The sequence below is a fragment of the Lathamus discolor genome, chromosome Z (genome assembly GCF_037157495.1).
Source record: "Lathamus discolor isolate bLatDis1 chromosome Z, bLatDis1.hap1, whole genome shotgun sequence".
NCBI classification, from domain to species: domain Eukaryota; kingdom Metazoa; phylum Chordata; class Aves; order Psittaciformes; family Psittacidae; genus Lathamus; species Lathamus discolor.
The window spans coordinates 109,751,460-109,779,190 of NC_088909.1; the positions used below are offsets into that span (position 1 = coordinate 109,751,460).

Genomic DNA, 27,731 nt, shown 5'->3' on the forward strand with positions numbered 1-27,731 from the left:
TGAAGTGTACATCTTTATTTCTTAATGGAACATAAACTCCTTTAGAAAAAAACATTCATCTGGATGACAACACCCATAGAAAAGATCACCAATCTATCTCGTGTTCTTTTTTTTCTTTTTTTAATTTGGCATGTTATTTGCATTTATATTAAAGCAAAGTGCATCTTTCTTACTTTTTCTCGTTTATACACATTGCACAATACATAAATAACGATGCTTATAAAACGTCTTTATATTTACAGGTAATAATATATTTATATAACATAAAATACAATTTTTTTTCTTTAATAAATCTCAGGGGGTTTTTAAGGAGTCTTTTTTTTTTTTTTAACCTGCGTTTTAATTTCAAAGCACTGTAATGCCAAAATGCCAATGAGAATGCTCTTTTATTCATTTAAACCTTTTTATTTAGAAAAATAGCTTATGTTATGGTCTAAACATGCTCATTGAGCCAAGAACAGTGTAAAAGTATCATACTCGTGTATGAATTCAAGAAATGAAAGCACAACTTTATTTCCAGATTGGATGGTACCGGGATAACCTGATCTAGGCTGGTCACAACACACCAACTATAGTGGACACCTTTTCTTGATTTTTTTCTCATTTGTTTTTCATTTGTTTTGTTGGTTTGGGAGTTCTTTTTTTTTTTTTAGGTTTAAACTTCGGTCTCTTCACATCTCAGTTCAAATTATAAAGCATGGGTCATGCACAAAGTTTCTCCGCTCTTGTCTTCTCCCCTTTCATCAATGCATGACCATAAGTTAAAAAAACAAAGCAGTGGAAAGATGAACACAGTGACAAGACGTGAACCCAGCAACAATACAATAAAAAAATCAAAAGATTGGGTAAAGACCTGGTTTGGAAGGTTTTGCACCATCCTTCGGTGGCAACATCAGGTTAGCACCACTGGGGAAGGGGTCTCTGTATCACCATCACCAGGGCTGGCTGGCGGCAAGGGGAAGGTGGTGCATAAAAAGTACAGGTATCTTGTTGTTTTATCCAAGAGAAGGAGCTGTAACATATAGGAAGTGGCTTCCAAATCTGTTGATCACATAGGTAACCCTTTCAGAGGCGTGAAATAATTACCGTACGCAATCTATCCCCAAGAACCCTTCTCTCGCCCTTCTGAGTATTGGTCATTCACACTTTTAAAAAATAGATATATTTATCAAAATACCCAAGGCAAAAAAAAAAAAAAAAAAAAAAAAAAAAGAAGTCTCTTCAGAAGCTATTTCTCAACGTGGGCAGGAAGGGTAACAAACAAAACGAAACACAAAGAGTTCGCATGAAAAGCAAGCACTCAGAAGGAAACGATAGCAGCAAAGTAGAGTAGATGTCATAAGCCCACTTTGTCTCGAGTCACCGGTTATTAAAGATAACCTCCAACCAGCATGGGCAACTGCTGATGAACTGTCTAGTGTAGCACTGGCCCCAGCCTTTCACAAAGCTGATCTGAACGGTAAATCCAGTCCATGGCTGCTGCGTGAACTCGTGGTCGTTGGGTCTCTGCAAGGTGTATGCCTTCTCGTAGTCAAAAGCCTTGATGGAAAATCCCGGGAACACTTTGTGAACCAGCAACGTCCTGGAGTCAGGGTTGTCCAGTGTGGCCGACTTGATGAAGATGGGGTAACTGCTGCGGTTGTATACCCACACGCCGTCCACTTCCTTGGTGAGCTGGATGCCATAGCCGATCTTGCTGCGGACCTTCTGAACCAGCTGGCTTTTGTTGTCAGAGTTGAGCTGTCCGAGGCAGAAACCATTCCCCTGAGGTAGATCATAGAAGATATCCAGGGAGGGCTCTTGGACAGAGTACAGCCGACCCACACGTGTCTTCTCTTCCCAGTATGCTACCACGCACCAGTGTGAACGATCCCCCGGCTCCTGAAGTACTTGAGAATCTGCAGAACAGGAGAAAGAAAGGAAGGAAAGGAGAAATTAAGCACTGGGGGTATAATATCACCCAAAAGCAATACAATGCTGGCAGGTCTTTGCCGGCCCATGTCTTCATGATATTCTCCATGCACACACTAACGCCCGTAGCACACCCACCGTTTCCAAAAGCCTTGTGTTAAGGCTACTATTAAGACCATTTAAGATTACCCATGTTTGGAGGATTCCTGTGCCTAGCTATGGTTGGAGTTACACGTTCTAAATCACCAGGTCCACCTTCAGAAGTGGCTTGAGACCCATCAGTAGTAGCACCCACAGTGGAGCCATCCCTCACCCAAACCATCACCAGGACCACCTTCAGTGCCAACAGGAGAGATGAGATGCTCCAGCAGCTGCATCCATCAAGATCAACATCCTAAACCCCCCGATTCTCTTTCATCCACCAGACAATGGATCCATTTCCATAAATAGCTACTGTGCACAGACACCAAAACAAATGAGGTGCTGCTATGAAAAGCGCATTGAAGGTCACCCCATGGGACCAGGGAGGACGAGGACTCCCCTGCTTTAGCCCATGGGGCTCCTCTTTGCCCATAGGAAGAGACTGGGTGATGCAGAAGATGGAGACATCAGTTGATACCCCAAGCCACAGGAAACACCATCAGATGGTGGCACGGTGGAGACCAGGAATACTGCTCTTCTTAATGAAAACAGCTAAAAAACATGAACACCCCCCCCCCCCCCGAAATACGTTCCTGTAGCCCTTTCAACTCCTTTGCCTGTAGCTACCCTATGCAAGCAGCAAGGATACGACACAGGAGGAAAAAGCAAGGAGCGGGGAGCTGAGAAACATGAAAAAGCCCCTTTTCCTAACAGAGGATCCCTAGCAGCCCGGCGCTGCGCAGTGGGTAATTCCTTCCAGCCTCAGTAGGCATGTCAAGACCTGGGAACTATTCATCTCTATAATTGCATTAAAAAAAAATAAATATATATATTAAAAGGAAAAAAAAAAAATCAAGCTGGGAATGTGAGTTAGTGAGCACCAAAATAATCCCCTGCACCACGGGAGCAGCTATGGGACATCAGGTCACCCAGCACCCAAAAGCTCTCCCTGCATCACTTGAATGGCTCCCCCAAACCCCTCCAGCATGAGCAATGGCAGTGGAATGCTGGCTGCCCTGCTTTCTATAGTTTTTTTGCTATTAATAAGCCCGTTTCCCCAGCGCAGGCGTCTCTTTTCTCCCGCCTCCGAGTTGTGCTTCAAGCCCTGCACTGTGCTTTTAAAAAAGAAAGGGGAAAAAAAAAAAAAAAAAAAAAGCCCAGCCACACACTTTTAATTTCCTCATTTCTATGCCAGCGAGGAAAATATTTCTGCAGTTGCTGGAGGCAGTGACTAAAAATGGGCCTGGCTCTGAAAGCCCCGAAAGAGGGACCCTCGCTCCTGGGTGGAACTGGGGATGGGGGTTCTGGCAGGGGGCATTCCCTGGGACAGCATCCATGCCCTGGTTTGTCCTTACACACACCCCCTTCCCCCCTTTTCGGTGCCTCCCGAGACTTTGTTGTGGATAACAACAAATCCTGCTGAAACCTGGCACTGCACAAAGGACCGAGGGAGGGAATGGCTTGGGCTCCCTGTACCCTAACACAAATGGGGTGCCCCCCGCCCAAGGGTGCACCCAGCAGGGTAAGAAGGACCCCCTGGATGGTGTTTCCCACCCACCCAGGACAGAGGAATTTGGGAAAGGGGGGGGATGCCCTGGAGACAGAAGAATTTGGGGGGATGCTCCTGGATCCATCCCCATTTCAACAACCCCCTCTGTTGCATCCATCCCACTGATTGCCAGTGAGACTCAAGAGCTTCCCGGGTTTTGTTTTACAGCAGTTGAGGGGATTTTGGATCATCTGCCACTGACCCCCGCTGAAATTCCTATAGGATTCTACCTATTTGAACATAAGAGCATCCCTCCAGGATGGGGGAGAAAGACTTTTTCACCTGACATTTGTGCCTGCATTAGTGAAGACCACTTAACAAGCAGCTCATTGCTGCTTACAAAGAGTTATTTAATTGCCAGCACATTAGAAAAAAAAAAACCCTAAAAAAGGAAAACTGCCTTGGCTATGAATGAACAGACCTTTATGGAGGGCTGGAAGTTCATGAATGAATCCCACTAGGTTTTTCAATGACATGGGGTGACCAGACCTCAAGGACAAGTCTTAGGTAATCTGGGATATATTTTTTCCTTAGGGAACCAATGCCAGGACACAGTATAAATATGCCAGAGCCTCTTCCGCTTGCGGGCTTCAGCTGTTGACTGGATGTCTAGTCAAAAAGCCATGAGAATATAAGGGCTGAGCTCGGATAAACAGGATCAGGCCTCCCTTCCAGCCGCCACCAAAGCTGCTTTTCATGGTTGCTGGGACCCCAGCAGAGCCTCCCCACTCCCACCTGCCTCCCTAATTCTGGCATCCACGGGGAAAAGCGGTGAGAAAAGCTGATGGCATCACTTGAGCAGCGGAGGAAGGACAAAGCTGCAGGGGAAGAGGGAAAAATGACACTGATGCTTCCTACAGTGATCGGCATCTCTTTCCCCAAAAGGCTTTTTTGCTGGCGATGACCATGGACCTGGGCAAATGAAGCAAACAGATAGATTCTGACCCAAAACACCCCACTGGGCTCATCCAGTGCAACCTGGGGTCATGGCAGCGACTCACCATCCAACTCCCATTTCTGCCGGGATTTGCAGCAGCAAATACACCCAAAACCCCAGATCCCTGGAAACTGGCAGCCACATCACCCTCAACTCATCCTCATGTGCGACAGCCCAGAGATGGCTGGAAAACGCTTTGGGATTCTTGTTTTCAGTTAAAAGCATCGTTTTTATGAGCTCCTCAGAGCAAACACATCCCTTTCTAAATGCCTGGAAAACTCCCAGTGAACTGGGAGCGTTCCCATATTCCAGCAAACAATGATCATGTTTAGTGCTATAAACATCCGTGCTATTATTTAGTTATTAAGCATCCCTCCATTTGCTGCTATCGCTGGTTTATTAGTATTTTCCATGGTTTGCATTACAGCCCACCCAGGGGCTCCGCCATGCTCCCCCCCAGTGCATTGTGCAAGCTTATTGTGAAAAAAAGTATGTAATAAATAAATAAAACAAATAATAAAGCGAGTCTGCCCTCAGGAATGCAGAGAATTAGTTGTATTGATCACTCATAGCCGGGTCTAGGGAGAAATGGATCCAAAGCAGAGCACAGTTCTGCTTGCAGGGGAGAAATCAAGGCATTAACTCGATACCCCAAAGTCTCTGGGTTAGCATTTTTAAGGAATTCAGTGCAGATGGTTCATCACCAGGGATACCCCAGCACAACCACATTGCTCAGTATCACATTCCCACTGGAAAACTGATCTTTTCCCCCTATTTTCTACACACTCCTGCATCTTCCTAAGCTGCCCCAACTTACTGCCGCATCCCTCAGTGAGAAAGGAGTCCTCCCCAAAAGCACCATCCCAGCCACCTCCCAACACACCAACCAGTGTGAGAGGCTGTGAGGTTTCCCACCGCCTGCCTTGACCATCACAAACATCAAATCCTGCACAAAACTCCTCAATAAAAGGCCACAGCCAGGATTTCTCTAGCTTTGAATGCACATGTTGCCCATGGGCTCAGAGCATCACCCTGCGCCGCGGAGGAAAGCTGAAAAGACTGCTATTTCCACAGGGAAATCCTGCAGGAAGGGACATGGGAGCAATAATCAAACTAAGGTGAAGCCAAGGTGGTCCAGATGAAGGTGGGTACAGAAGATTCACACCATGGAAACACCCCAGTTCACCAGCAATGGCCCCACACTTGCTTCTCCCAAGCTGCAGCAGGAGGACTCACACCTTCCATCCCTTGGAAATGGCAGGAACATTCTGGTGTGGCTTTTTCTGCTCGACACATGGACACTTTTAAGATGATGAAACCCTGTAATCTGTACTTTTTCCTTCCAAGTCCTGTCAGTTTTATGAGTAGCTTGGGAAGAAACCGTTCTTTTTTTCACTCAGGAAGAATCAAAACATTTCAGCAAAACTGATTTTTTTTAAAAAAATAAATAAAAAAACATAATACAAACAAAACCAACGCAGTTCCTGGCCAGCATTCGGATCTCAGCCCTGTCCGAGTGCCAAGTTCATGAACGGAGAGGGGAGGTGAGCTGGGGATCTTTTGTTTTGCTTTGTTTTGTTTTGTTTTGACATAGCTAAAGGTTTTCCTGTAATCAACCGACCTCTAAAGAAAACAGCAAGTTTAGCACACACTGAGCTATCTCACCCGCCGGGACTACTCCCATCTGATCAAGTCAAGAGCTATCTAAACTGTCACTGGTGGATCCGCAATAATAGCAACTCCCTTGCCGAAAATGGGAATACAGCTGCATTCCTGATTAGGTTTCTAAATACCTGTAACTGGGTTTTTCCTCAACACTATCAGGATTAGATGCAAATTACATTGTCCAACTGTAGAAGAGTTTCAAACTATGTGTTTATACTTTTATATATAGACAGATTTATTTTTCTAAGAGCTGCTTTCATAGAATTATAAAATCATCAAATGGTTTGTGTCAAAGGGAGCTTAAAGCTCATCCAGTTCCAACCCCCTGTTACGGACAGGGACACCTTCTACTAGAGCAGATTGCTCAAACCATGCTCTGACCCAAAGCATACTCTTCCTAAACTTCTCACCCATCTCACCCCCTCATTCCTCTGCGACCCCTGGAGATGGATCTCCCACCAAACATCAACCCTGACACAATATTCATGACAGTTTCATCCCCCCTGAACTGTGAACAGAAGGCTCCTCATTTTCACAGAATCCCACACTGGTTTGGGTTGGAAGGGACCTTCATAGCTCATCCATTCCAACCATCTGCAATGAGCATGGACATGTCTAACCAGACCAGGCTGCTCAGGTTTGTGGTACCCTCCCCTGGGCCACCTGCAGAGGTGACATGGCACTCACAACCAATAACCCAACACAAATGGGTAAAGGCAGCAGATAAATTAATGTAGACATCTACCAAGAAATTGCAGCACCAAAAGGAGACTGGTCTTATGGACCCTGCCTAGAAGGACCAGGACCCAGTTCAAGCTCCTGGGGGCAACAAGGAGACCTGGAGGGATGGCAAGATCCCTGCCTGGCTTCGCAAGAGGCAGCTTTCTGCTGCAAAACCAGCAGAACCTATGGTCCTTCCTCCTTTATCCGTCAGCACACGTGGAGGGCATCTGTGCTTAAAAAAACCTGGCTGGGCTGGTGTCAGCACAACGTGTTGTCTGGCCAGGGCCAAGGCTCAGACCAAGCTCAGCGTGTCTCACACCCGGTAATCTCTCTTGGCTGACCTTAAGCTGCATTTGTGAGCCCGGGACAAAGCCATGTCCTATCTTCTCCTACTCATCGAGGTGGAAGAGATGGAGACACAAACCGCGGAGCTTTGAATGGGGTTTTGCGTGCTGTTCTTGAGGGTCCCCAGGGCAGCTCTGTGTTTTGCCCCTGGTGTCACTGGGAAGTGCTGGTTTTACAGGATCTCAGGAAAAAAGCATGCTTGAACCCCTACTCAAGAACCCAAGAGGTATTACGTGGAGGTGAGGAGAACACTGAGCATGATGTGCAACCACACAGCTCACCAAAGCAAAGAGAAATGGGCACTAAAAGGGGAAATTTTACTTCCTTTATAGTCTCTTGAGTAATTTACAGGCTAGTTGGGTGGGGGAACAAACAGAAAAAAAAACCCCATGAAAAATCCTCAAAAGCCAGATTTCCAGGTATGCTTTGCGAAAGCAAAGGAAAGAAAAAGAATCCAAATTAAAGGATATATCCTGCTGCAGAAAAGGGTCTTTGTGCCTGTAACGGAGTTTGTGGGCAGCCTACAGACACCACCCATAGCAATGTTTGCCCCAAACCTTTTATATGTCTCCATGCACACAAGGGCTAGACAGCTTCAGCCTCCTCACCCCACCTAGCTTTTGATGGCGTGCATGGTTTCTGAGAGGCTAATTTGGAGGATGGTCATGAGTTAAGCTCCTGTTGTTTGCAGAGAAAATACACCCTCACCCACTGCACGGATGCCACCGCATCCCTGCAGGCTCATGGGGTCCCTCCACTGCGGCAACACAAGAGCCCCCAAAGAGCTGGGACAGTCGGTCACGTCAACACATACTTAGGGAGCCTTTAATCTGTGGATTATTGACACGATAGACCATAACATCTCTTTAGGAGCCATTACAGCCCATCGTGTCTGTAGGTACTTATGGAGTCCTTAATCCGCGGATTGACAGGCTAGACCATAAATTTGTGTCTATGTCTAATTAGGCAGCTCTTATTACTCAACATATACAGTAGTCATTCAGGCTAAAGAGATTTAAGATTATTTATGTAATTTATTAACAAGTTGTCCACCCAATCACTTAAATGGCTTCTTGCTCCTAGCGAAGTAAGTCACCCTTGCATGAAAATAAAGGTCCACCTTAGTTTCCCTCTAAGACTTCAGTTTGCTGCAGTTTCCTACGGGCTGGTATCCAGAAGCTGAGATGTTGCCAACAGATCTGAAACCTTGCGAGTATGATGGGAACACAGAGTCAAATTTGGCAGAAGCCATCAGGGGAAGGAGTCTGGAATTTCCTGATAGTTGTAACGAGGGTTTTAGTTCAAACTCCACGTTACTGGCAACGTATGAACTTGGGAACGCTCTGCTCGGTCCCCTGGTGACCCAACCAAGAACTTCCATCACCTTCACCATGGCTGGGAAACACAATTTGGCGGCACCATGAGTCAACCTTCTCCCCATCTGGAACCCAGTCCTGACCTTGGGGGATTAATTCAGGCATAGGACATAAAAGCCCCCCAAGAAAGGGTCCCTGCAAGTATATTGCAGACCTACAAACCCTCAAGAGTGAGCATCAGTAAGCCCAAGACTGACCCAGGAGGGATGTCCAAGCTTGGAAAATACAGGGTGATCAATACATACGTGCAAAAGAACCCCAGCTCCCCCATGTCCTGGGCATCAAAGGACAGTGAAGAAAGAACCAAAGTAAAACTGCTGAGTTCATGGAGTCCACCAAACCAGAAATTTGATTCATAAACATCCTATTAGTCACTGCTACTGTCTAATTACAGTGATTAATCAATTACCACGGCTAAAAACGACTCGGGAAGAGAAGAACCTTTTTTTGTGCCCATTTTCTTTAAAAGCCAAGCGAGGCTGAAGCTACAAGGGGGGGTCAGGGCGGGAAATACGCAGGCACACACCAAAAATGCCTGTCTGCCTGTCTCCAGCGGTTAGAGAGGAGCCAGCTGACTCCAGTTTCCTCCGTACCAGGCTTCAGGCCTCATCAGCCATGCAAATTATAGAGTACCGTGCTGTCTGAAGGCCGAATTTCGACTCAGCTCAGAGAAAAGCCTTAGAGGAAGGGTGGGGATGAAGAAGCCAGCCAAATCCATTCATAATATTTACAGTAAATGGGCCTCTTTGCTGTTGTTTAGTATACAGTCAGTCTAATTATTTTTGAAGTTTTAATTTAAAGAGCCTTCTTTATCTGCCTCTCCTTCTGCACCCCTCAAAGGTGTGGGAAAACTTTTCCCTTGTTTCTAAAAAGCAGTAGGACGGGAATCCCTTCCCCAAGCTCCAACCCAGCTGCTGGGTGGGATGAAGGGATGCTTCAAGAGGGGAGACCCTTCCAGAGGGGTGCTGCCAACATCCACGGGGGTTTTAAGACCCCTGGCCCACCCGAACAGGCATGAAGGAGTGCAGGTTTGTATGGAAAAAGACCCAGAAATCCTATTTTTGCTCCATGTGTCCCTGTTCCTGCTCTCCTGTGCTGGTGGGGATATCCTGGGAAGACTTGCTGGCTCGGGAGGTGTTGCAGGATGATCCCATGTACCCTCCTCCCCTGCCTCGACAGCAGCCTGGAATAATCCTATCTTAATGACAATCAGCCAAGAGGCTCCTCTGGAAAACACAGGAAGCCCAGGCCAGCATTCATGAGATGCTGCCATGAGACCACCAAGCAACTTGAGGCTGGTACCAGCCCCAGCTCCCAAGACAAGCAAACACCTCCATGCTTTAACCTCAGCAGCTACCAAGACACACCTCTCCTCCACCCATACCCATCCCAGGACTCAACCAGAAACCTTCTGAGAGAGAGAAACCAGCACACAAAGGGCTCCTGGCTTACAGTGCCAGTCAGCCTCGAGGATGAGTCTGCCAAAGTACCTCTTACGGCTTGGGTTGTGCTGGAGGCTCCCATGACAGCATCCTGCCCATCACCTTTCCAATGGGGATAAATCATGGACAGGGATGCCAAAGCCACCAAGGGCCACCAAGCCAGGCCAGTCCCTCTACACACAGCCACCATGATCCATTTTAGAGGATGAGGACCTTAAAACGCTTTGACAATTAAAAACAAAGCTCTGCTGTCACAGGGAGGTGGGGAGGTCACCTGGTACCCAGGGATGCCCCAGGGAGGTCAGGGATACAGCTCCCAGGAAAGCCACAGCTCTACATCGACAACATGTAGCTATGTGGGTTACACGTTAAAACCCTTGTAAAGACCTTAATAAAAACTGAAGCAGAGCAGTCTAGGATTTCCAAACGGATACCTAATACACAGATGTGTGCTAGGATTCCTTTTTCCCTCCCTCCTAACTGCATTCCATGCACATACACACAGCATCGCTGCCATTCTCATTTCAATACTGAACCCAAGAAAAGCCTCTCCCTGCAGCACACTGACCTGCAATTCTCCCCAAATGCTGAAAACAGACGTAATTACGTGTGCGTGTCCCTAAAAAAGAAAGACCACCCCCCCCCCCCCACCCCAGCTCCCTTTTCCAGAGCAGCATCCCTCACAGGGATGTAAACCCATGGAAAAAGCAGCATTGGAACAAAAGTCCTTTTCACGCTCGTCGTGCCCCGCTCTGTAACAATTATGAAAACTGTTTAGCTGGGCTGGCATTTGGAGCATTTACTGCATTCCTGCCAATAAATTCCAGTCCCGGATCTGATGGAAAAGGCTCCCCCCTGCTCCCTTTCCCCTCCCTCCCTTGCCTTCATTCCTCCTGGCTTTCTTTACAACCTAATACCCTGTCGACGCGGGGCCAGGGCCTACTTAGGGGGAAAAAAAAACACCCAGCGCCAGACTGGAGACAGCATGCAGACTGAAAAAGTTAATCATTACTTCTGTCTGCCTTCATAATCTAATCACGCTGATTCCTAAGAGCAGGCGGCGAAGCACGCTGGCGTACAGGCAGGGTCACCGCCCAGGGACGGACAGACGGACGGACAGACAGCATCAGCCCCGACCCGGGTAAGGGGCAGGGGCAAGGGATGGATGGACAGACAGCGTTCGGATGGGAGTTCACAAGCCTGGCCACGCACACACCCCTCCCCTTGCCCTCTCACTTTGCTCTGGATTAATAACGCTTAGCAATTATACAGAATATTACATTCATTAAGTAATTAACCCTCCCGGCGCTCCGGCGGAGTTGGCACCCCCTTTCGCAGACGGAGGCCGGCAGAGTTTTGCCCCAGGCTATGAAACAGGGCAGGTCGGCAGCACCCGGATTAACAGAAGATACAAAACCCCAAAAAGCTCCTTGTGCTCATCCCACCAGCGGCAGAACTGTGTCCCACGTGGGGACCACGCCACAGCCCGGATGGCATCACCAAGACCCAGCAGCATCCTCCCATCAGGACAAAGCTCAGGGCACTTGGGTACCACCGGGACCCAGCAACATCCTGCCATGAGTTTAAAACCCAAAGGATCTGAGGCATCATCAAGAGCCAAGAGCATCTTCCCATGGGGACAAAGCCCAGGGACTTTGTTTGCCAAGTCTGATGAACCCAGCTTGGCAAACCCACCGCTTGGCAAAGCCAGCACCACGCTGACTGCTCTGCAAACAAACCTCGGTGCAACATCTCAGGTGTGTCAAGGCTTTGCGCTCTTGACACCCAAGACACATTTTCCATACTTGGCTGTGACAAAGAACAGGAAAACTACGGGCCTCTACACAAGAAGATTTATGAGTTTGTTCCTTATCATGAGCTAAAAAGTCTCAGCCTGGCTTCCAAAGTAAATGAATTCATCAGTTCAAATGCAGTGATGTAACTTCAGGCTCCCAACTCCTTTTCCAAATAAAACTCCTGTTACTTGATTCCTGCTCGAAGGATGATTATATGGAGTTATTTACTCTATCCGCTCTGCCTGGGAAGGTACAGCCAGAGCCCAGCCACAGGGTCACCGACAGCCACCCCACGTGGGCAAGCAGTACCCATCTCAAGGTTCAATTTCTCTACTATTTTGCTTTTTTCCCTGCTTTTCTACTCAAAAAAAATATCACCTTGCACACCAATGTGCAAACACACAGCCCCTCTGCCATTACTATGGGGAGGGAGCTCCTGCTCAGTGGTGATGCCTGGCAATTTTTAGCACCTATAGAATCAACCCATTTGTTTCCATCACCAAAATCACCAAATCCAGAGACAACTTGGTGATGTAAAGGCGAAGAATGTTTGAACTTCAGTATATTCCCATCGCCAGAGTTTCTCCAATGCAAAGCAAGCTCTTTCTGATGCAGTTTTCACAGCTCTACAAACAAAATCTATTCAACCTATATGTATAGTATATATAATTCTATATAGGGAGATAATATATTCACTATATATTTAATATATTCAATATATATATCAGATATAATTCGAGAGAGAGGGAGGCTATATTCACTACATAATGAATATATTCAACCTATATATAATACAGAATTCCCTATATAGGATATATACATCATATATTGAATATAACCTATATATTATGCATAATTAGACATGTAATATAGCAGATACATTTAATACATTCCATACACATATATTCAACCTATACATATACATGCAGGTTGAACACATTTTCATGGAATTTCTAACCATCCATAGCCTCACTTATTACATACGCATACAGGTACATATTTACAATGAGGCTTAACAGCCCGAGCAGTTCCGAGTTATTCACTGAATGGCAAAATTCGCCTTTCCACCTGGCTCAGGTAAAAGCCAGGAAAGCCCACAGAAGCCAGGACTTCAGCCCAAAGATGGCTTTCCAAAACCCAGCACCTCACAGGGCATCTTACTTCATCCCTGGGGAGGATGAGGAAGGACCACAGCACCGGGTACCCACCGTCACACACGGAGAAGCATCACCAGGACCTCCACAACCACCCCACCGGCATCTTACTTCAATCCCGAGGAAGGACCACAGAGCTACGTACCCACCATCAGCCATGGAGGAGCATCACCAGGACCTCCTGCAACCACCCCGCAGTGCTTCGGCACTGCCGGCACAACCCAACCAGGGAGTTTTTCCATGCAGCGAGGTTAAAAGGGTAGAGAAGGGCTGAGCCAGCTCTTACAGGGTGTTTTTTTTTTTCCTCTTGCAAGTTAAAACCAAGATAATGACACTGGGTGGGGACCAATTTGAAGGGCTGAGCAGCCAAACCAAAATTAGTCTCCCGGCCAAGAGCTTCCTAGGCCTCACAGTTTGGGGAAGGAAGCTGAGAAAAGGCATGAAGGGGAAAAAAAAAGGTTCCTTGGGAAGCTGGAGCGTCGCACTCAAGCAAAGGTGACCCTGCTAGTCAAATATTTTTCAACATAGTAAGAAAATCAAGCGCTGGAGCAGCCTCCCTCGGAAAAACAGAGCCCATGGGATGGGGATTTTTTTCCTCCTTTCTTCCCCTTTTCTCTCTCCTCCTCCCCCGGCACTTTCTTTCCTTTCACTAATAACTATGTTTTCTTGTAGGGTGGTTTTTTTTTCCCTCTTGGCTCTTTCCTCATAAAAGACTGATGTAATTTCCTGTCTTGTCCCAATGCTTCCTGTTAATTAACAGGGTGAAAGTTATCATCACCCATTTAAATGGCTACCCGAAAGAGGGGAGGGGAAAAAAACAAGAGGAAAACAAGAAAAGAAAGTAAAAACAGAGAGGGGAGGGAAGGGCCGTCTGTCAGCAAACAGCACAGCACAGCACATCCCAAGGAGCACAAAACCCTCTGGAAAAAACATGCTGGACCTGACACCTTGAGCCCATCACCAAAGATACAGCCCCCAGCCCCAGAGTGGCACCCACAGTGGGTCCATGCACAGGGGATGTGTGCTCCCATCCCTCCCAGGACTGGGATGGAAAATCCCTGCCAAGAAAACATCTTTTCTTGCATTAAAGAAGTTTCAAAGATTAAAAAGAAGGAAAAAAGGGGGGCGGGAGGGGGAGAGAAAAAAGAAAAAGGGAAAAACAGAAGAAAAAGCAAAATAAGGGGGGGAATTAAAAAAGGTAAAGCAAATAAAGAAAGAGGTTAAAAAAGGTAACATATTAAAGAAAAATAGAAAAATAAAGGAAAAGGTAAAAGGTTAAAAGAATGAATAAAAAATTAGTAAAAAAAGCAGAGGAAGAGGCAGCTGGCAAAACTGGCAAGATGCTTTTACTGAAAGAAATGAAAAATTGGGGAGGAGAGGGGGGGGAAACAGAAAAGAACCCCAAAACCAAACCCAAAGGCTAATCCACAGCCACTGGGTGGAAATCCTGTGTGACCCTGAGCTCCTTTGCTCCCCAAATTCAGCCCCATGCAGGATCAGACTGCTCACTCCCCAGTGCCCTCCTGTTCCTCAACAGCAGCCCCAACACAGCCATTGCTCCATAGCACCAGAGCCAAGACCACAGCCCCGGCAAGCCAACGGGGTGAAAACAAAGAGATTTAGGCAAAAAGCAAGGGTGGTTAGAACAGAGACCGTGCCTCAGCGGTTAATAATATCTCAGTGCTGAAAATAAACTGGAAAGGAAGCTCCTTTGTGACAGTAGGCAGGCAGCCAGGCTGCGGCGTGGGTCATTCAAGCCGGCCAGGGACAGTGGTTGGGGTTGGCACCCATCACACCAGACCCCAGCCAGCACCCAGCACATCGCCCTCCTAAAGCACCTAGTTAGCGTCGGGAGGGGCTCCGCACATCCCATTTTCCCCTGTGCACCCTAAAATGGGGTATATCCCATGTTAACCCAGCATCGAGGTTTACGGTCTTGGCCGCCGCGGTTAGAAATAGGCATCCCCCCATGCCGTCGGCGGGGAAATGCATGTGGGTAATGTTACTGGTTCCTCCAGTGTAAGCGATACCCGCTGGCAGACAGCGGGGATGGAAACGATGCAGCCCGCATCCCTGCCAGCCCGGGGCTGCTCCTCTACGAGTGTTTTTGTCCCATCGAGTTTTAAATGTCCCCAGCGATCAAGTTGCGGGCGCTCATCGGGACGTCTGATGCGAGCAGGGCATGGTTTGAATTGACACCCAGCTTCCAAAATTCACCTCTTTTTGTTCTTGTTCCTCCCTAAAAAGCACAAGGTTGTGGGATAAAAACTGAGTGGTCCCCATCACGGTCCCCAGTGAAGGACTCCTCAGTGGTGGGGTCTTCTGCTTTTTATCATAAGCTGCTCTCAAGGCAACACTTGCTTGGGAAAACTCACCGGCACCCGGAAAAACGGATTTAATGGAGCTGTATGGGGATGGATTGAAACACCCAGCATTTAATGGGAAGAGCACTCCTGCCATCAGGGTTCTTTTTAAAACCCATCCTAGAAGAGTATCTAGGAAAAGCTCTAAGGGCTCTAAAGCACTTAAAAGTAATTATGAAACAGGTCCTATTTGCTTTGGGGGGATTCTGACCGGCCAAGAGCCAGGGGGAGGATGCCCTCAGCATCCCCGCAGCAGCACGGGGGCTGCCCCAGCTGTGTCTCAGGGGGGTTCCCGCAGGGCGAGATCCCCCTTAAAAGCAAAACCCAACCCACGGGGCTGAAGGAGCCGGAGCTGGTGGCCAAGCCAAGAGCCGCAGGGCTGGTGCCAAGCGCCGGCTCCCTCCTCCCTGCCGGCCAGGGTCAGATGATGTGTGAGGCGAGCCGGGAGGCTCCTAGTCTGGCAGGCAGCCTGCTTTGCTCCAGAGGCTCCAGTGCTGTCATCCTGGCGTTAACCCCTGATAACCTTGTCCTTTCCAGGACAGGATGGTGGGTTTTAGGTAAGTGTCGGGTGGGGAATCGCGTCTCCAATAAGGCTGGGAAAGAAAGGGTGCTCAGAGCGAATAAAAAAGTATTAGAAGGACGTATGCTCAAAAATAAACCAAGAATAAGTGACTTTGAGGAAAAAAAAAAAAAAATCCCAAGCAATTGTTTATGCCTGGGACAAATATACAATCCTAGTTCCACAGGAAGATGTCTCAATTTCAGATTATAATAGGATGCCAATTTGTAAATAAAAGCATTTCACAGGAGGTTATAAACTCTGTATGAGAGGGAGGGGGGAATGGGAAAACACAGGCAGGACTCTGCCGGAGAAACCATGCGGGATCCTGTTTACATGGAGCGATGGAGAGACGCTTCAGGGGCGAATAGCTCCGGATTTGGACAAGGTGCTTGTTCCCCAGCGAGCAGATACCAGCAGGGATCAAAGACATAGTGAAACATTCCCAGCCCGCCCGCAATCCTGGAATGAAATGTCATTCAGCCTAGCGGTCCCTTAAACCTGACAAGGTCCGAGGCGGAGCAGGGAGCAATGCTGATGCTTCTCCAGCCTCTGGAGGTTTTTCCCCCATCTCTTTGGCGCAGAGGAGTTCGGAGGGAGAAACTGAGGGTGCACTTGATGCCCAAAAGTCTCATGGGGAACCTCGGTTCAACACCCACCAAGCACCACTGTTCAATGTCCACTGGCTCCAGAGACCGTGGGGCGGTTCCAGAGTCAGGGCAAGCCAACAGGATTGGGCTGAAATCTGGGTAAACTCTTGGGTTGGTATGTTATGAACAGCCTCTATAAATAAAACCCAGTGGAGGTGGCGAGGCCACAAGCCAGCTCATCTTGTTTTCCCTCTGTGATGGCCAGCTCTGAGTTTCTTGGAGAGCTTCATTCTGCGAGCAGAACCAGCACCATTCTGCAGATCTGTCCTGCAAGAAAACCACCTTCTCAACCACTATGGTCACCAAACCCTACACCAGCCAAGAGCTGCCCATCCTACACCATACACAGGTCAAGAGGGAGACATCCAGGGCTGGGTGAAGAGCATCCCATGGACATCAACACCATCAAGCACCCCATGGACATCAACACCATCGAGCACTTCTACCCTTGGAGCACAGTTTCTCCATGGCTCACATGGGAATTTGGCTCCCACCGATCAGATGTCACTGGGCTACGGGCTGGCCACCTCCACGCTCTCCAAGCACAGCTTTGCCTGTTTGAACGAAGAGTCATAACCAAACACATCTGCTGAGGAGCTCAAAATACAGGAAAAGCCACCCTCTGTCTCTTATTTACAGGAATTATTTTTATCTCCAATGGGCTATTTCTGCTTTCTTTAACCACGTTGAAAGGATCTGGAGGAGTAACACCTGAGCACAACCATGTTGGTGGAAGACACCATGAGCTAGGAGTCCTGACCTACCCACAGAGTGACCACTGATAAAAATAAAACACATAAGAAAACAAATAAAGGGAAGAGTATGGAAGTGAGAGGCAGTGCCTTGGGGAACACGGGGCGAGGGGTACATGAGCTAGAGAATGGGATGGCAGGGGAAGAGACAGCACAGGTGGCATGAGAAGAGGACACCAGCATGGCATAAAGGACTAACCAATATTGCATTCCTGGCCCAGGAAGGAAAAAAGAAAGCACAGGGAGGGAAAGAGCAGCTCAGATAGTTATTGAAGGGGGAAACACTCCCCATACATCACCCTCAATCACACCACTCCCCCTCCTACATCCTCCAGTGCCTCTGGTATCCATCAATGAAACTGCCTTCAGCTTCCGTAAGGAGACTGCAATCCCGGCAGTGGCTGGACCTGAGACTCCGCATCATCAAAGGATCCTCAAGGGAAGTTGCAAGGGCTCCCTTTTTTCATGCTTCTCTTGCCATCACCCTCTCCACCCCCCATAAAGTTTTCCTGCCAGTGGCTGTGAACCCCAGGCTGGCCCCATTCCCAAATTGTTGGTGCTGAGAGCCGCCTGCCCCACTACATCCTGCCCTTCCTGCATCAAGACTTTAGGGCAGGTCTACTCACTTTGAACACTGCTATTACATCAGCATCCACGGCTCATCAATGGTGGCCAAAGCCTACGGTGCTATAGGGACCTATCACCACCATTCACCCATGACATCCTCTACCTCAGCCCCCTGGCTCCAGTTTCCAAACCTACCAAAACCAGTGTGGTTTCGCCTTTCTTAAAGCCATCTTTCCTTCAAAGAGCTGCAAATCCTGCATGTACAGCCCTGGTCTAGAGGGGATGCTGGACTCTCCACCCAGCATCACCCATTCCCACCTGCCCTAACGTAGATAAAACCAAGCCAAAGTGCTCCCCATGCACCCTGCCAATAAGTTGTTAAAGCCCTCTCGAATGCACTCTTCTACTAACTAAAATATGCAGGAGGCGGGTAGAAAAAAGGAGGAGAAAGTGAGCTTTGGAGGATTGCTGCGAAGTGCGTTTATTTTCCTTTCTCGACTGGGTCTCTCCAGTTGGGAGTTTTCAGCGCTGCACTTCTGCACGCGGAAGGGAGATGCCAGTAAATCAGAGCAAATTCAAAACAAATGCTCTTTCATGTGGAGGCATTCGGCTTTGTTTCAGGGCTTGGGTAGCTAACCGTATCCCTTCATGAGTCAACTCTCCTATCAGCTCCTCATTAAACTAAATGGCTACAATTACATTTGGGGAGGAAAAAAGAGCGGTTAATGATCGTAAAAGGTTCTGTTTCCAGGCTTTGGTGGGGGGGAAACCTTTGATAAGGAAGACAAAAACCCAATTTGATCCAATGAAATAACAGGAGTATAATAAAGTAAGTTTAAAAAAATGCATTTCCAGGGGGGAAATGTGCTTTCTTTTGGGGAGGAGGCTCTATCAAGGAGCTGGGGGTCCCCTTCCCGCAGCCCTTTGGGAGGCACCAGGAACGAGCCGTGTTATTTCCTGCAGCCCAAGCCCCCACCTCCCGCCTTCCCTTCGGGAGCAGAGCAGCCAGACGAGATGTTATCAATAGGCTGAACCTTACAGAAAGCCCCCTTTTAAAAGCGAGTACTTCCTCTGCTTATTTCATGTGGTATCCTGTGGAACTGAACTCTCTCCTCCCCTCCGCAACGGGTGTATTTCAGGAGGAAAAAGGAAGAAAAAAAAAAGATCTAACAACATCCTTATTGTGTTGTTTTGCTTCTTGTCTTTTTTCTTTTTACAGTCCCTTTTTTTTTTTTTTTTTTCCTTCCCTAAAGCCATGGGCTCCAATAGCAACAAAACACAGAAAACCCCAAAAGCCTTCTGCATTAAAAAAAAATCAAAACAGCGACAAGTTTCTCTGTTCCCTCTCCCCCTCTGATTAATTCTCATTAGGGCCTTTGAACAAACAATATGCTCCCCTCTCAAATAACAGACAGGGTATATATTACACCCAAAGAAAAACAAACAAGGCTCACTTAAAGACATCCACACCAAACGCAGTTCCTGGAGAGAGGCAGGGGCAGATGCACACGCGCGTGCGGCCGCCGCCGACCTATTTCTGAAATTCCAGTTTCAGGGCAATGAATAAATCATAAATCAGGGAGACATTCCCACAAAGGGAACACCTTCAATCATCTGCAAGTACATGCAGGTACACGGTTTCAGACACTTTAATCCTGGTAGAGACAGAGCCCAGCCACAGAGCTGGCCGGTCTGGGGTGAGAGATGAGGTGTTGGAGACATCACACCTTGGAAAAGGTGTTGGGAGCTGGACTAGATGGCCTCTAAAGGTCCTTTCCAACCCAAACCATCCTATTATATGAACAGCTCAAGAAGGGTGGGGAACGAACCCCATTCCGTTCTGGCACCCAGAGGCCGAAGCATATGGCAAATGGGATAATGAGGGAAATCATAGGGTATCTCAAGTTGGAAGAGACCCTTGAGATCACCGAGTCCAACTCCCTCTGCAACATCCTCTAGAAAAACGGGGTCACCTTTTCTCCCCAAGCACCACGAGCCTCACATATTGGATCTGGGATGCTGGTTACGCTACCAAGAGCAAAGGCCAAGCATAGCTCTTGTCCCAGAGACAAGAGGTGCCACCACCAAGTCAAGGAGAGCTCGACGCCAAATCCTTCTGCAAAGCATGACCGCACCTGCTCTGATAATGAATGTATCCAAATGAATGGGTGGCCAACATCACTCACCCCAAGTCTGAAAACTAATGGAGCGTAAGGCTGAAATACAAAGGAAATACGGGGTTTTGGGGACAGAGCCCCTATTTCCTCTGCATGAGGTACATGGCTCCTACTGAAACAAAACCCAATTTCCCCTTTGAGCATGCCTTCTTCAACGATGTACATCCCCAGAGCTCTCCAACATCCCTTTTTCTTAGGTCAGGACTTTTGGTCAACACAACCCATGGTCAAAATCAAGTGCAACAAGAGATGTCTTACCTGAAGGCCCCGCAGGGGCTAGGCAATTAGCTCCCCCTGTTTCAGTGGAGGAAGGCACAGAGTCTGGACAATCTGCGGGAGCAGAGGAGAAGACAAAAACCCATCAGTAAGTACACAGGCGGTTCTGTGCAGGCTCCCAGCATCGCCGCGAGCAGAACACACATTCCAAAGGGTTTAGCAGGAAGCGATTACTAATTGTCCGCGCAGAGACGGTAGTTCATCAAGGAGCATCCACCCTAACTCGCTGCCTCAATCAAGGCTGCGCGTTGCGCTTCATCACCAGCCAACGCTGATTATAGACCAGCAGAAATTACAGACTGGCTGCCACCTCTCTGGCCCAGTCACCGGGTAATGAGATCAGGGCTGCTGTCGTTCTGATGCAAGCAAGCTCCCAAAAATGCTTAAATCGTGGCTTTGCGCACCTGATCTAGGCAACATCTGGAACTGACCAAAATGGGAACTGAAAGGGAAACGTCTCTTCGCCGCCCTGTGGCAAACGGTCCCTGCTTGAGTTCCCCCCCTTGGTTTTGGTCACCACCAGCTGGTGGCAGATCTGACACCCCACTGTCACCTCCCGGGGCAGGTGGCCAACTGGAGTTACTCCTCCATGCACTACGAAGGGGCAAGGGCAGGGTTAGATTTGGTGCCCCATTAGAGGTGTTCAAGTTCAAGGTTTGGAGCTTCCCACCCCAAGCCTGCTCCCCCAGGTGACAACAGTCAGAAGCCAACACTGACCCCCTGGTCCTAAAGGCAAACTGAACCCAGGACAGGGTTTCTTCAAATTTCGGTTCCTTAATGCCATCATGGTGTTCATGGCTCTATCTCAAAGCAAGGGCCACCACCAGGAGAGCAAAGATAGTTTTCTCCCTGCTGGTAAGTTTTCCCAGATATCATCCCTGAAATCCCAGTGAATAAGAAATTCCTGTCTGCATAACCTTGTTTTATCAGAGTAAAGTAGAAGCCCTAACAGGAATATACAGTTTAACAGGATATACTTAATCAAACCGAAAACAATAGGGGAGACAGGAAATGGACTTACTTGTGAAATGCTGTATATGATACACTCTCTAAATGCCTTGTCGTGCTTTCTACGCTTTAAAGAAATATGGTTTTTCTTTTTTTTTAACCCTTTCTAGTTCATACAGAAGATTCCCCCAGCCCCTTCCCTAAGACGCCTTCAACTGCTTGGCATACAGAAGCTTTCTGAGCACAGGTTGGACCACCCTGCCCTGCACTGGGCCCCCTCTGCCCCCAGTTACAGCTCCATGATGAGTCCCTGCAGGATAAAGGACATAATTTGTGCTTTTCTGTGTGGTCTTGCTCTAAGGATCGTAAGTGACCACGTCCTCTGCTAGCACACGGGACAGGATAGCAGGACAGAATCCTATCCTGATGTTAAATTCATAACCTTAGCAATGGGGTGATGTGCTTTCATCAGTTCTTTAGAGCTGTCAGGTCCCTTCCTACGTCCCATTACCCAACAGCAAGTCCCCTTCAGTAACTAATTACCCTCTGAAGTCTCCTTATCGGACACAGAGCTGTCACAGGATCAGAGGTTCACCCAAGCCTACTTCATGGGACTCCCCTCCCAAAACTGCCTTCCTGCAATATAAAACCATCATGGAGACATTCCCGGTGGCCACCAGCCTGACCCTGCAAGGTGCTGAATAGTTCCTAGAAGCTGCCAAACCTCCAGCTCCCCTGAAAGTCAATGCCAGAGGAGGGCATTCAGCTTTGCATCCACATCTCAGTGGGTTTCCTGCACTCTCGCACTCCAGCACCACCATGCCATCCAGGAGCACGAAGGACACAAGCTATTGCAGCCCCCTGCCCCACCTAACGATCGGTCAGGATATCTGCTTGAATTATTTGGAGGCACTCCTACGTGTCTCACTTCCAACACGGCTGCAAGCAGCAGCTTCTGCAGGGACACTAGGGATGCTGAGCACCCACATGCCTCCAGAATGACAAGGTGAGCCTGTCTCCATGCAAGCCACCAGCAGATATCCCTGCAAACATCCTGTGTAAGGAAGAGGGAATGTCCTCTCCTTGATAAATGATCAAGGCAGCCTGGACCTACAACCTTCCTGCAGGTAACCCAGCTGCCAAGGGCAGATCTTTCTGCTCTACGGCAAGCACACACATACTACATCTGTCCCATCAACACAGACTCTGCCTGCAGCAGACCCCCAGCTCCCTCTCCACCATCCCTGCTTTCCCCCAGCCAGTAACACAGCCTGCCTCAGCCTCCCTCACCTCCAAAAACAAATGTAATCCGCATCATAATGTTTCAAACTAAAAGAAGGGGGATTTACATTAGACAAAAGGGAGAATTTTCTTCTCATGAGGGTGCTGAGGCGCTGGCACAGGGTGCTCAGAGAAGCTGTGGCTGCCCCATCCCTGGCAGTGCTCAAGGCCAGGTTGGACACAGGGGCTTGGAGCAAGCTGCTCCAGTGGAAGGGGTCCCTGCCTGTAGCAGGGCGTTGAACCTGGATGGGCTTTAAGGCCCCTTCCACCCAAACCATTTGATGGTTCTATAACCGTAAGCACTAACAACCACTGCTAGGGCTCATATCAGTCCAGGTATTCCTGTCTGTTTGTCCATATGAAGCACTTACAAGATGCAGCATTAAATGTTTAAGTATTTTTATTACCCCATCACACCTGATGGAAAAGCAGAAGTTTCCTGCTTGATGCACACTCCCATGTCCACTGGCAGATGCAGCTGCCCAAGTCTAAATGGAGGGACTGTTCCCAAACAAGATCCCAAGGGGAGAAGATGGCTCATGTGCATCAGCGAGGTAAAAGGCTTTACTCCTCACCACTGTCACCTACTGTCCCTCTCTCAATCCTCAACCTATGCCCGGGAAACTGCTGCGGGAGATGGCACTGATGCTGGGATGGGAAACCTCCGCAGAGGAAACACTGAGAAACCCTGAGCTTGCAAAACCCACCTGCAACAACAGACTTCCAGGCTCCGCTTGTGCCTGTCGCTGCCCTGTTAGTCAGAGTTCAGCTGCCAAATGGGGTTTTCTTTCAAAAAGGGAAAAAAGGAGGACTTTTTGGTGAGTAACCCAGTTGTTTCTGCGTTTCCGATGGGCAGCGTTAATCACTTCCTATTGGCCGATAGGAATAACTTTTCCTTTCGAAATGGCACATTCATGTTCTGCGGCTTTTCTGTTTACACACATTTTGCTACCTTATGTCAACACTTGCTAATGAATAAATATATCACTCGGCTAACTGAAAATGAGGTCCTGGCAGAGGCAGATTGGATGCTTAAACCTTGCTAATAGATTTACCCTAACATCTTCACAGAAAACCAAAGACAAGCTTTAACCCTTCTCTCCCACAGCTCCGAACCCCCTGGCATCCCATGCAAGCATCATTGCTGGGTAGAAAGGCAGGCAACAGAGGCAGAAATACAAACTTTTAGGGGAGAGCTGGACGGATGCAGGCAGAATCATGCCAATTTCACCCAAACTCACAAACCTTCATGACCCAGCAGACTCTCAGAGTCTGTTACGGAACAACCCTCCTGCATCCCAGCATGTGCTCGGGATGTCAGACCTAATCCCGATATTGTTCTTTCATGCATCAGCCTTTTATCTCTTGTTTCTTTCACGCCGAAGCAAAACATTACCAGCTTTGCAACACAGCTATCTGTTCAACAGCTCTGCTTATTGCTACAAGCCATAAAAAGACTTACTAGTCTTTAGAGTTTGCAGACAGGGGGAAACAACAGTCCAGTCCCCAAGGGGGGAAGGCTGGGACTCCACAACGGTGCCCCGTATGTCTGGAGCAACCTCCAATTTGGGGTTTCTTTTAATCCCGAGGAAGTGAAGAGCAGCAATTTTACAGAAACTGCTCTTTTGGTCCAAAAAAAACAAACCCAAAACAAACCCAACAAACACCAAAACAAACAAATGACCTGATACTGCTCTTCAGAAACACATCTATCCCTGCTCCCTGCAGCACCGTGCCCCTCCTGCCTGCTGCAACCAAGGGACACAACCACAGAGACCACCGCGCTCCAGCCAACGCTCCACATCCACTAATCCTGCCCGGGGAGCCGGGAGCCGCTCCTCCCCGTGCTCCCTCCCTCCCCGTTTCCGATTTTTCCCACCTCTCCTCCTTCTCCCAGCCTGATTTATCTCACAGCCGGCGAGCTCGCTGCCAACCAGCAGTTTATGCAGACAACCGCAAAAGAGCTGGTGCCAGCCTCAAATGGGCTTCTCCCCTGGCACCCTGACATTCAATTACAAGCAACAGGCATGCAGAGTGCTGCTAAAAAAAGTGAAACAGGTAAAATAAGTAACTTTTCAATCCCTTTTCCCAGTTTTTCTTTCCAACCTGGTGATGCGGAATTAGGCTCCTTTAAAACACAGGAGGATTTCTATCAACTCCCTGGGATTCCCAGCCAGCAGGGAGATGCGGCGCTGGATCCCAACCTAAATCCCCACACATTCACCCAGGGGTGCGGGAGCGCCGCGGTTTACAAGTGGGTTTACAAGTGGGTTTTCCTGGCTTTCAGAGTGGCTCCAGCGGCAAAGGGAGGCCTGTGCTGCACTGCAATCCCTCCTGGAGTTTCCTGCCAGAGTTCTAAAACCCGACTTTGTGCACAGGATGCCTTAGATAAATCAGATGTTAATTCTTCCAGGGATATCGGAGGGGGGGCACAGAAGCGCAAAAGCCAGCCCAATAGCAAAATGCATCACAGCATGACAAAGGCAGGAGATGGGCTCCTCAGAGAAAAGAGACTGAGAAACGGGCTGGGAAAGGGTCTGAGTCCTCCCCCCAACCACCTTTTATTTTGCTTTTCATCTGTAGTCTGCATTGAAAAAGTCCACTTACCAGTTGGTTTGAGAAAATCCATTGGATATCTGGAGTAGGGTGGAGGGGGAGACTCTGGAATTAGAAAAGTACAGAGAAAATAAAGGCAGAGCCATGAGAAAGGAAAAGAAAAAAAAAAAAAAGAGAAAAAAGATAGGAACTTATGATAACAGTGGCATTCTTTTAGCAAAACTGTTTGTCTTAGCTCTGGGGGTTGGAGGCAGGGCAGCGAGGCGGTGATTGCCTTGATATTTAGCTGTCAGATAAACAAAAGGGGCCGTCTGGCGCCAGTCTCGCTGCTATCTGCCGCTCGGGCTGTCTGATCGGGGCCTCCTTGGCTCGGCGGAGCCGCGGCCGCCCGCCCGCGCCAGGCGCCCCTAATCCCCCGGCACCGAGCGGGGACGGCGGGGAGGCAGCGCCGGGACGGGGCGGCGGAGGGGGTGATCGCCCACCCCCCGAATTAATAACAGCAATAAAAACCACATAAATCACGGCCACGGAAAAGGGGTTTGAGGGGTTGTTTTGGGGGGGATTTCGGTAAAATTTATAAAGAGTTTAGTGGGGAAGGGGATGAGCGGGGCTGCACCCGTCGCACACATCGGACCCCCCCTGCCCACACACACACGCGCGCACACACACGCAGCCCGCAGCCCTACCTAGCTCGCAGAGCCGGCTGAGGTGGTACGGGTTGCAGCAGACGAGCTCGGCGTGAGCCTTGCCGTAGGATTCACAGCAACATAACCGCTTCACTTCGGAGCAGTGCCGGAGGTCTGGCCAGCGGAACACCTTGCAGAGCAGCACCGGCAGCGGGTACGAGTGCTGGCCCAGCCGGGAGTCGGCCTTGGCGGGCAGCTGCAGGCAGGGGGTCCGCGCCCCGCCGCGGGACTCGACGGCGTGCAGCAGCCCCTCCAGCTGCCGCTCCTTCAGCCGCTTCAGCACGGTGTGGGTCAGCGCCTTCAGTTCCGATTCCGCGCCCGCGGACGCCCCGCAGCCGCGGCCCGCCTTGCCCGGGCAGCACCCGCGCCCCTCGCCGCAGGCATGCGCCCGGGCCTCGGCCGCCGCCGCCTCCTCCTCCTCCTCCTCCTCACCGCCGGGCGCACGGCTCCGCCAGAGCCGCCGAACAAGCACCGAGCGTTTGGTCCTGAACATGCGGGACGAGAGGAGGGGCCCCCGGCTACAAAACGGGCATATCGTCCGCCGCGCATGAAGGGGCCGGGAACCAGTGCGCGGCGGCGGGCAGCGGCGGCCGGCGGTGGCGGAGGACCCGAGACGGGCTGTGGCATGCGCCAGTCTCCGCGCTGCGGCCGCGGGTCCCGCCGCCTCCGGCGGGGGGCTGCGCCGGCCCGCGCCTGTGCGCGCTGCGGGCCGAGGAGGGCAAAACCAAACCGGTAATAATACAAAAATTGAAAGGGGAGGGGAGAAAAATTAAACGGGGGGAGGGGGGAAGAAGCGGGGGGGAGGAGAGAGAGCGACGCTCCTCGCCCTGGTTTTTGCCCAAAAAAGAAAAGAAAAATAATAAAAGGGGTAAAAAAAAAAATTAAAAAATTAAAAAAAAAAAATAAAAAAATAAATCCCGTCTAGAGTCTGCGGCGCATCGCGCGGGGGGAGGCGCGCTGCTGCCGGCGCCGCGCCGCCCTGCGCGGCTGCGGAGCGCGGCTGGAGCCGCGGGGGATCCTAAGGCTCCCGGGGGCCGCGGCTCCCATCAACCCGCCAGTGCCGGGAAGGGGGGCGAAAAGGGGGGAGGAAAAAGGATCGGAGGCGTAGCCGGGTGCAATCGGGAGGTTAAAATGTAAAAAGCAAGCCAAAAAGATGCCTATCCAAACAAAAAATTAAATAAAAATGTAAGGACCCCCAAAAAAACACCGACCCTAAGGTGCGGGCGTCGGAATCGGTTTAGGCATCTGTCACAAAAGAGCAGCAGCGGCGCATCCAGAGTGTTGTATCCCTTCTGAAAGCCCAGCTCGTCCTGATGCGGGGGTCTGCGTGATAATTATTTTTTCCCCCTCCTTCTTCCCAAAGGATTTTAATCCACACACACACACACACAAACTAGAGTCTTGGTCCGGCTGCTACGAAAAGAAAGAAAATAAATAGAGGAATAAATGAAGTGGGGCTATGTCTCCCTTTCCTTCTCTGCCGCCCCGCTCCGCGTCCCTCCGCGGCGATACTTACATGAGTGCGGGGACCCGCCAGCCGGCCACCCTTCCCCGTGCTTCCGAAGCGTCTCTCTTGGTGCTTCTTTCCCCTTCTTGCCCCCGGCTCCTCTCCTTCCTGCTTTTCTTCTCTCCTCTTCCTCCTCCTACTCCCCTTTCTCCTCCTCCTCCTCCTCCTCCTCGCGTTTTTTTCCCTCCTTTTTCCCCTCCTCTCTCCGCCGCCCGCTATAACTACGCGCCCGACCCGCACCACTGCCTTCGCCTTTCTGTCTCCTTGCGGGGCAGCCGCAACGGCGAACGCAGCCGGGGATCGGTGCCGCCCCCCCCCCCCCCCCCCCCCCGCCCCAGCCCGGGTCCCTCCCGGTGCCGGCGGAGGCTGC

General features: G+C 49.5%; 1 protein-coding gene across 3 annotated transcripts; it reads right to left on the reverse strand.

Moving 5' to 3' along the window:
• On the reverse strand, positions 1 to 27,502 carry SMAD7 (SMAD family member 7). Of its 3 annotated transcripts, none has more exons than XM_065661602.1 (5): positions 27,371 to 27,502; positions 25,855 to 27,264; positions 25,220 to 25,273; positions 20,366 to 20,437; positions 1 to 1,898 (listed from the first exon to the last, which is right to left on the reverse strand). In XM_065661602.1, exons 2-5 carry the CDS (start codon positions 26,345 to 26,347, stop codon positions 1,360 to 1,362), a joined length of 1,158 nt encoding a protein of 385 aa, XP_065517674.1. In that variant the 5' UTR covers positions 26,348 to 27,264; positions 27,371 to 27,502; the 3' UTR covers positions 1 to 1,359. The 3 variants fall into 3 exon arrangements, with proteins under 3 accessions (XP_065517674.1, XP_065517673.1, XP_065517675.1); XM_065661601.1 differs by having other exon boundaries at positions 25,855 to 27,267; XM_065661603.1 differs by lacking the exon at positions 25,855 to 27,264 and having other exon boundaries at positions 27,371 to 27,498.
• Between the last annotated feature and the right edge of the window lie 229 nt (positions 27,503 to 27,731).

Coding starts and splice junctions, on each gene's coding strand:
- SMAD7 (XM_065661602.1), bottom strand. CDS start 26,347: ATGTTCAGGACCAAACGCTCGGTGCTTGTTCGGCGGCTCTGGCGGAGC. Junction 25,274..25,854: donor CAGCCGGCTCTGCGAGCTAG/GTAGGGCTGCGG, acceptor TTCTAATTCCAG/AGTCTCCCCCTCCACCCTAC. Junction 20,438..25,219: donor GGATTTTCTCAAACCAACTG/GTAAGTGGACTT, acceptor CTGCTCCCGCAG/ATTGTCCAGACTCTGTGCCT.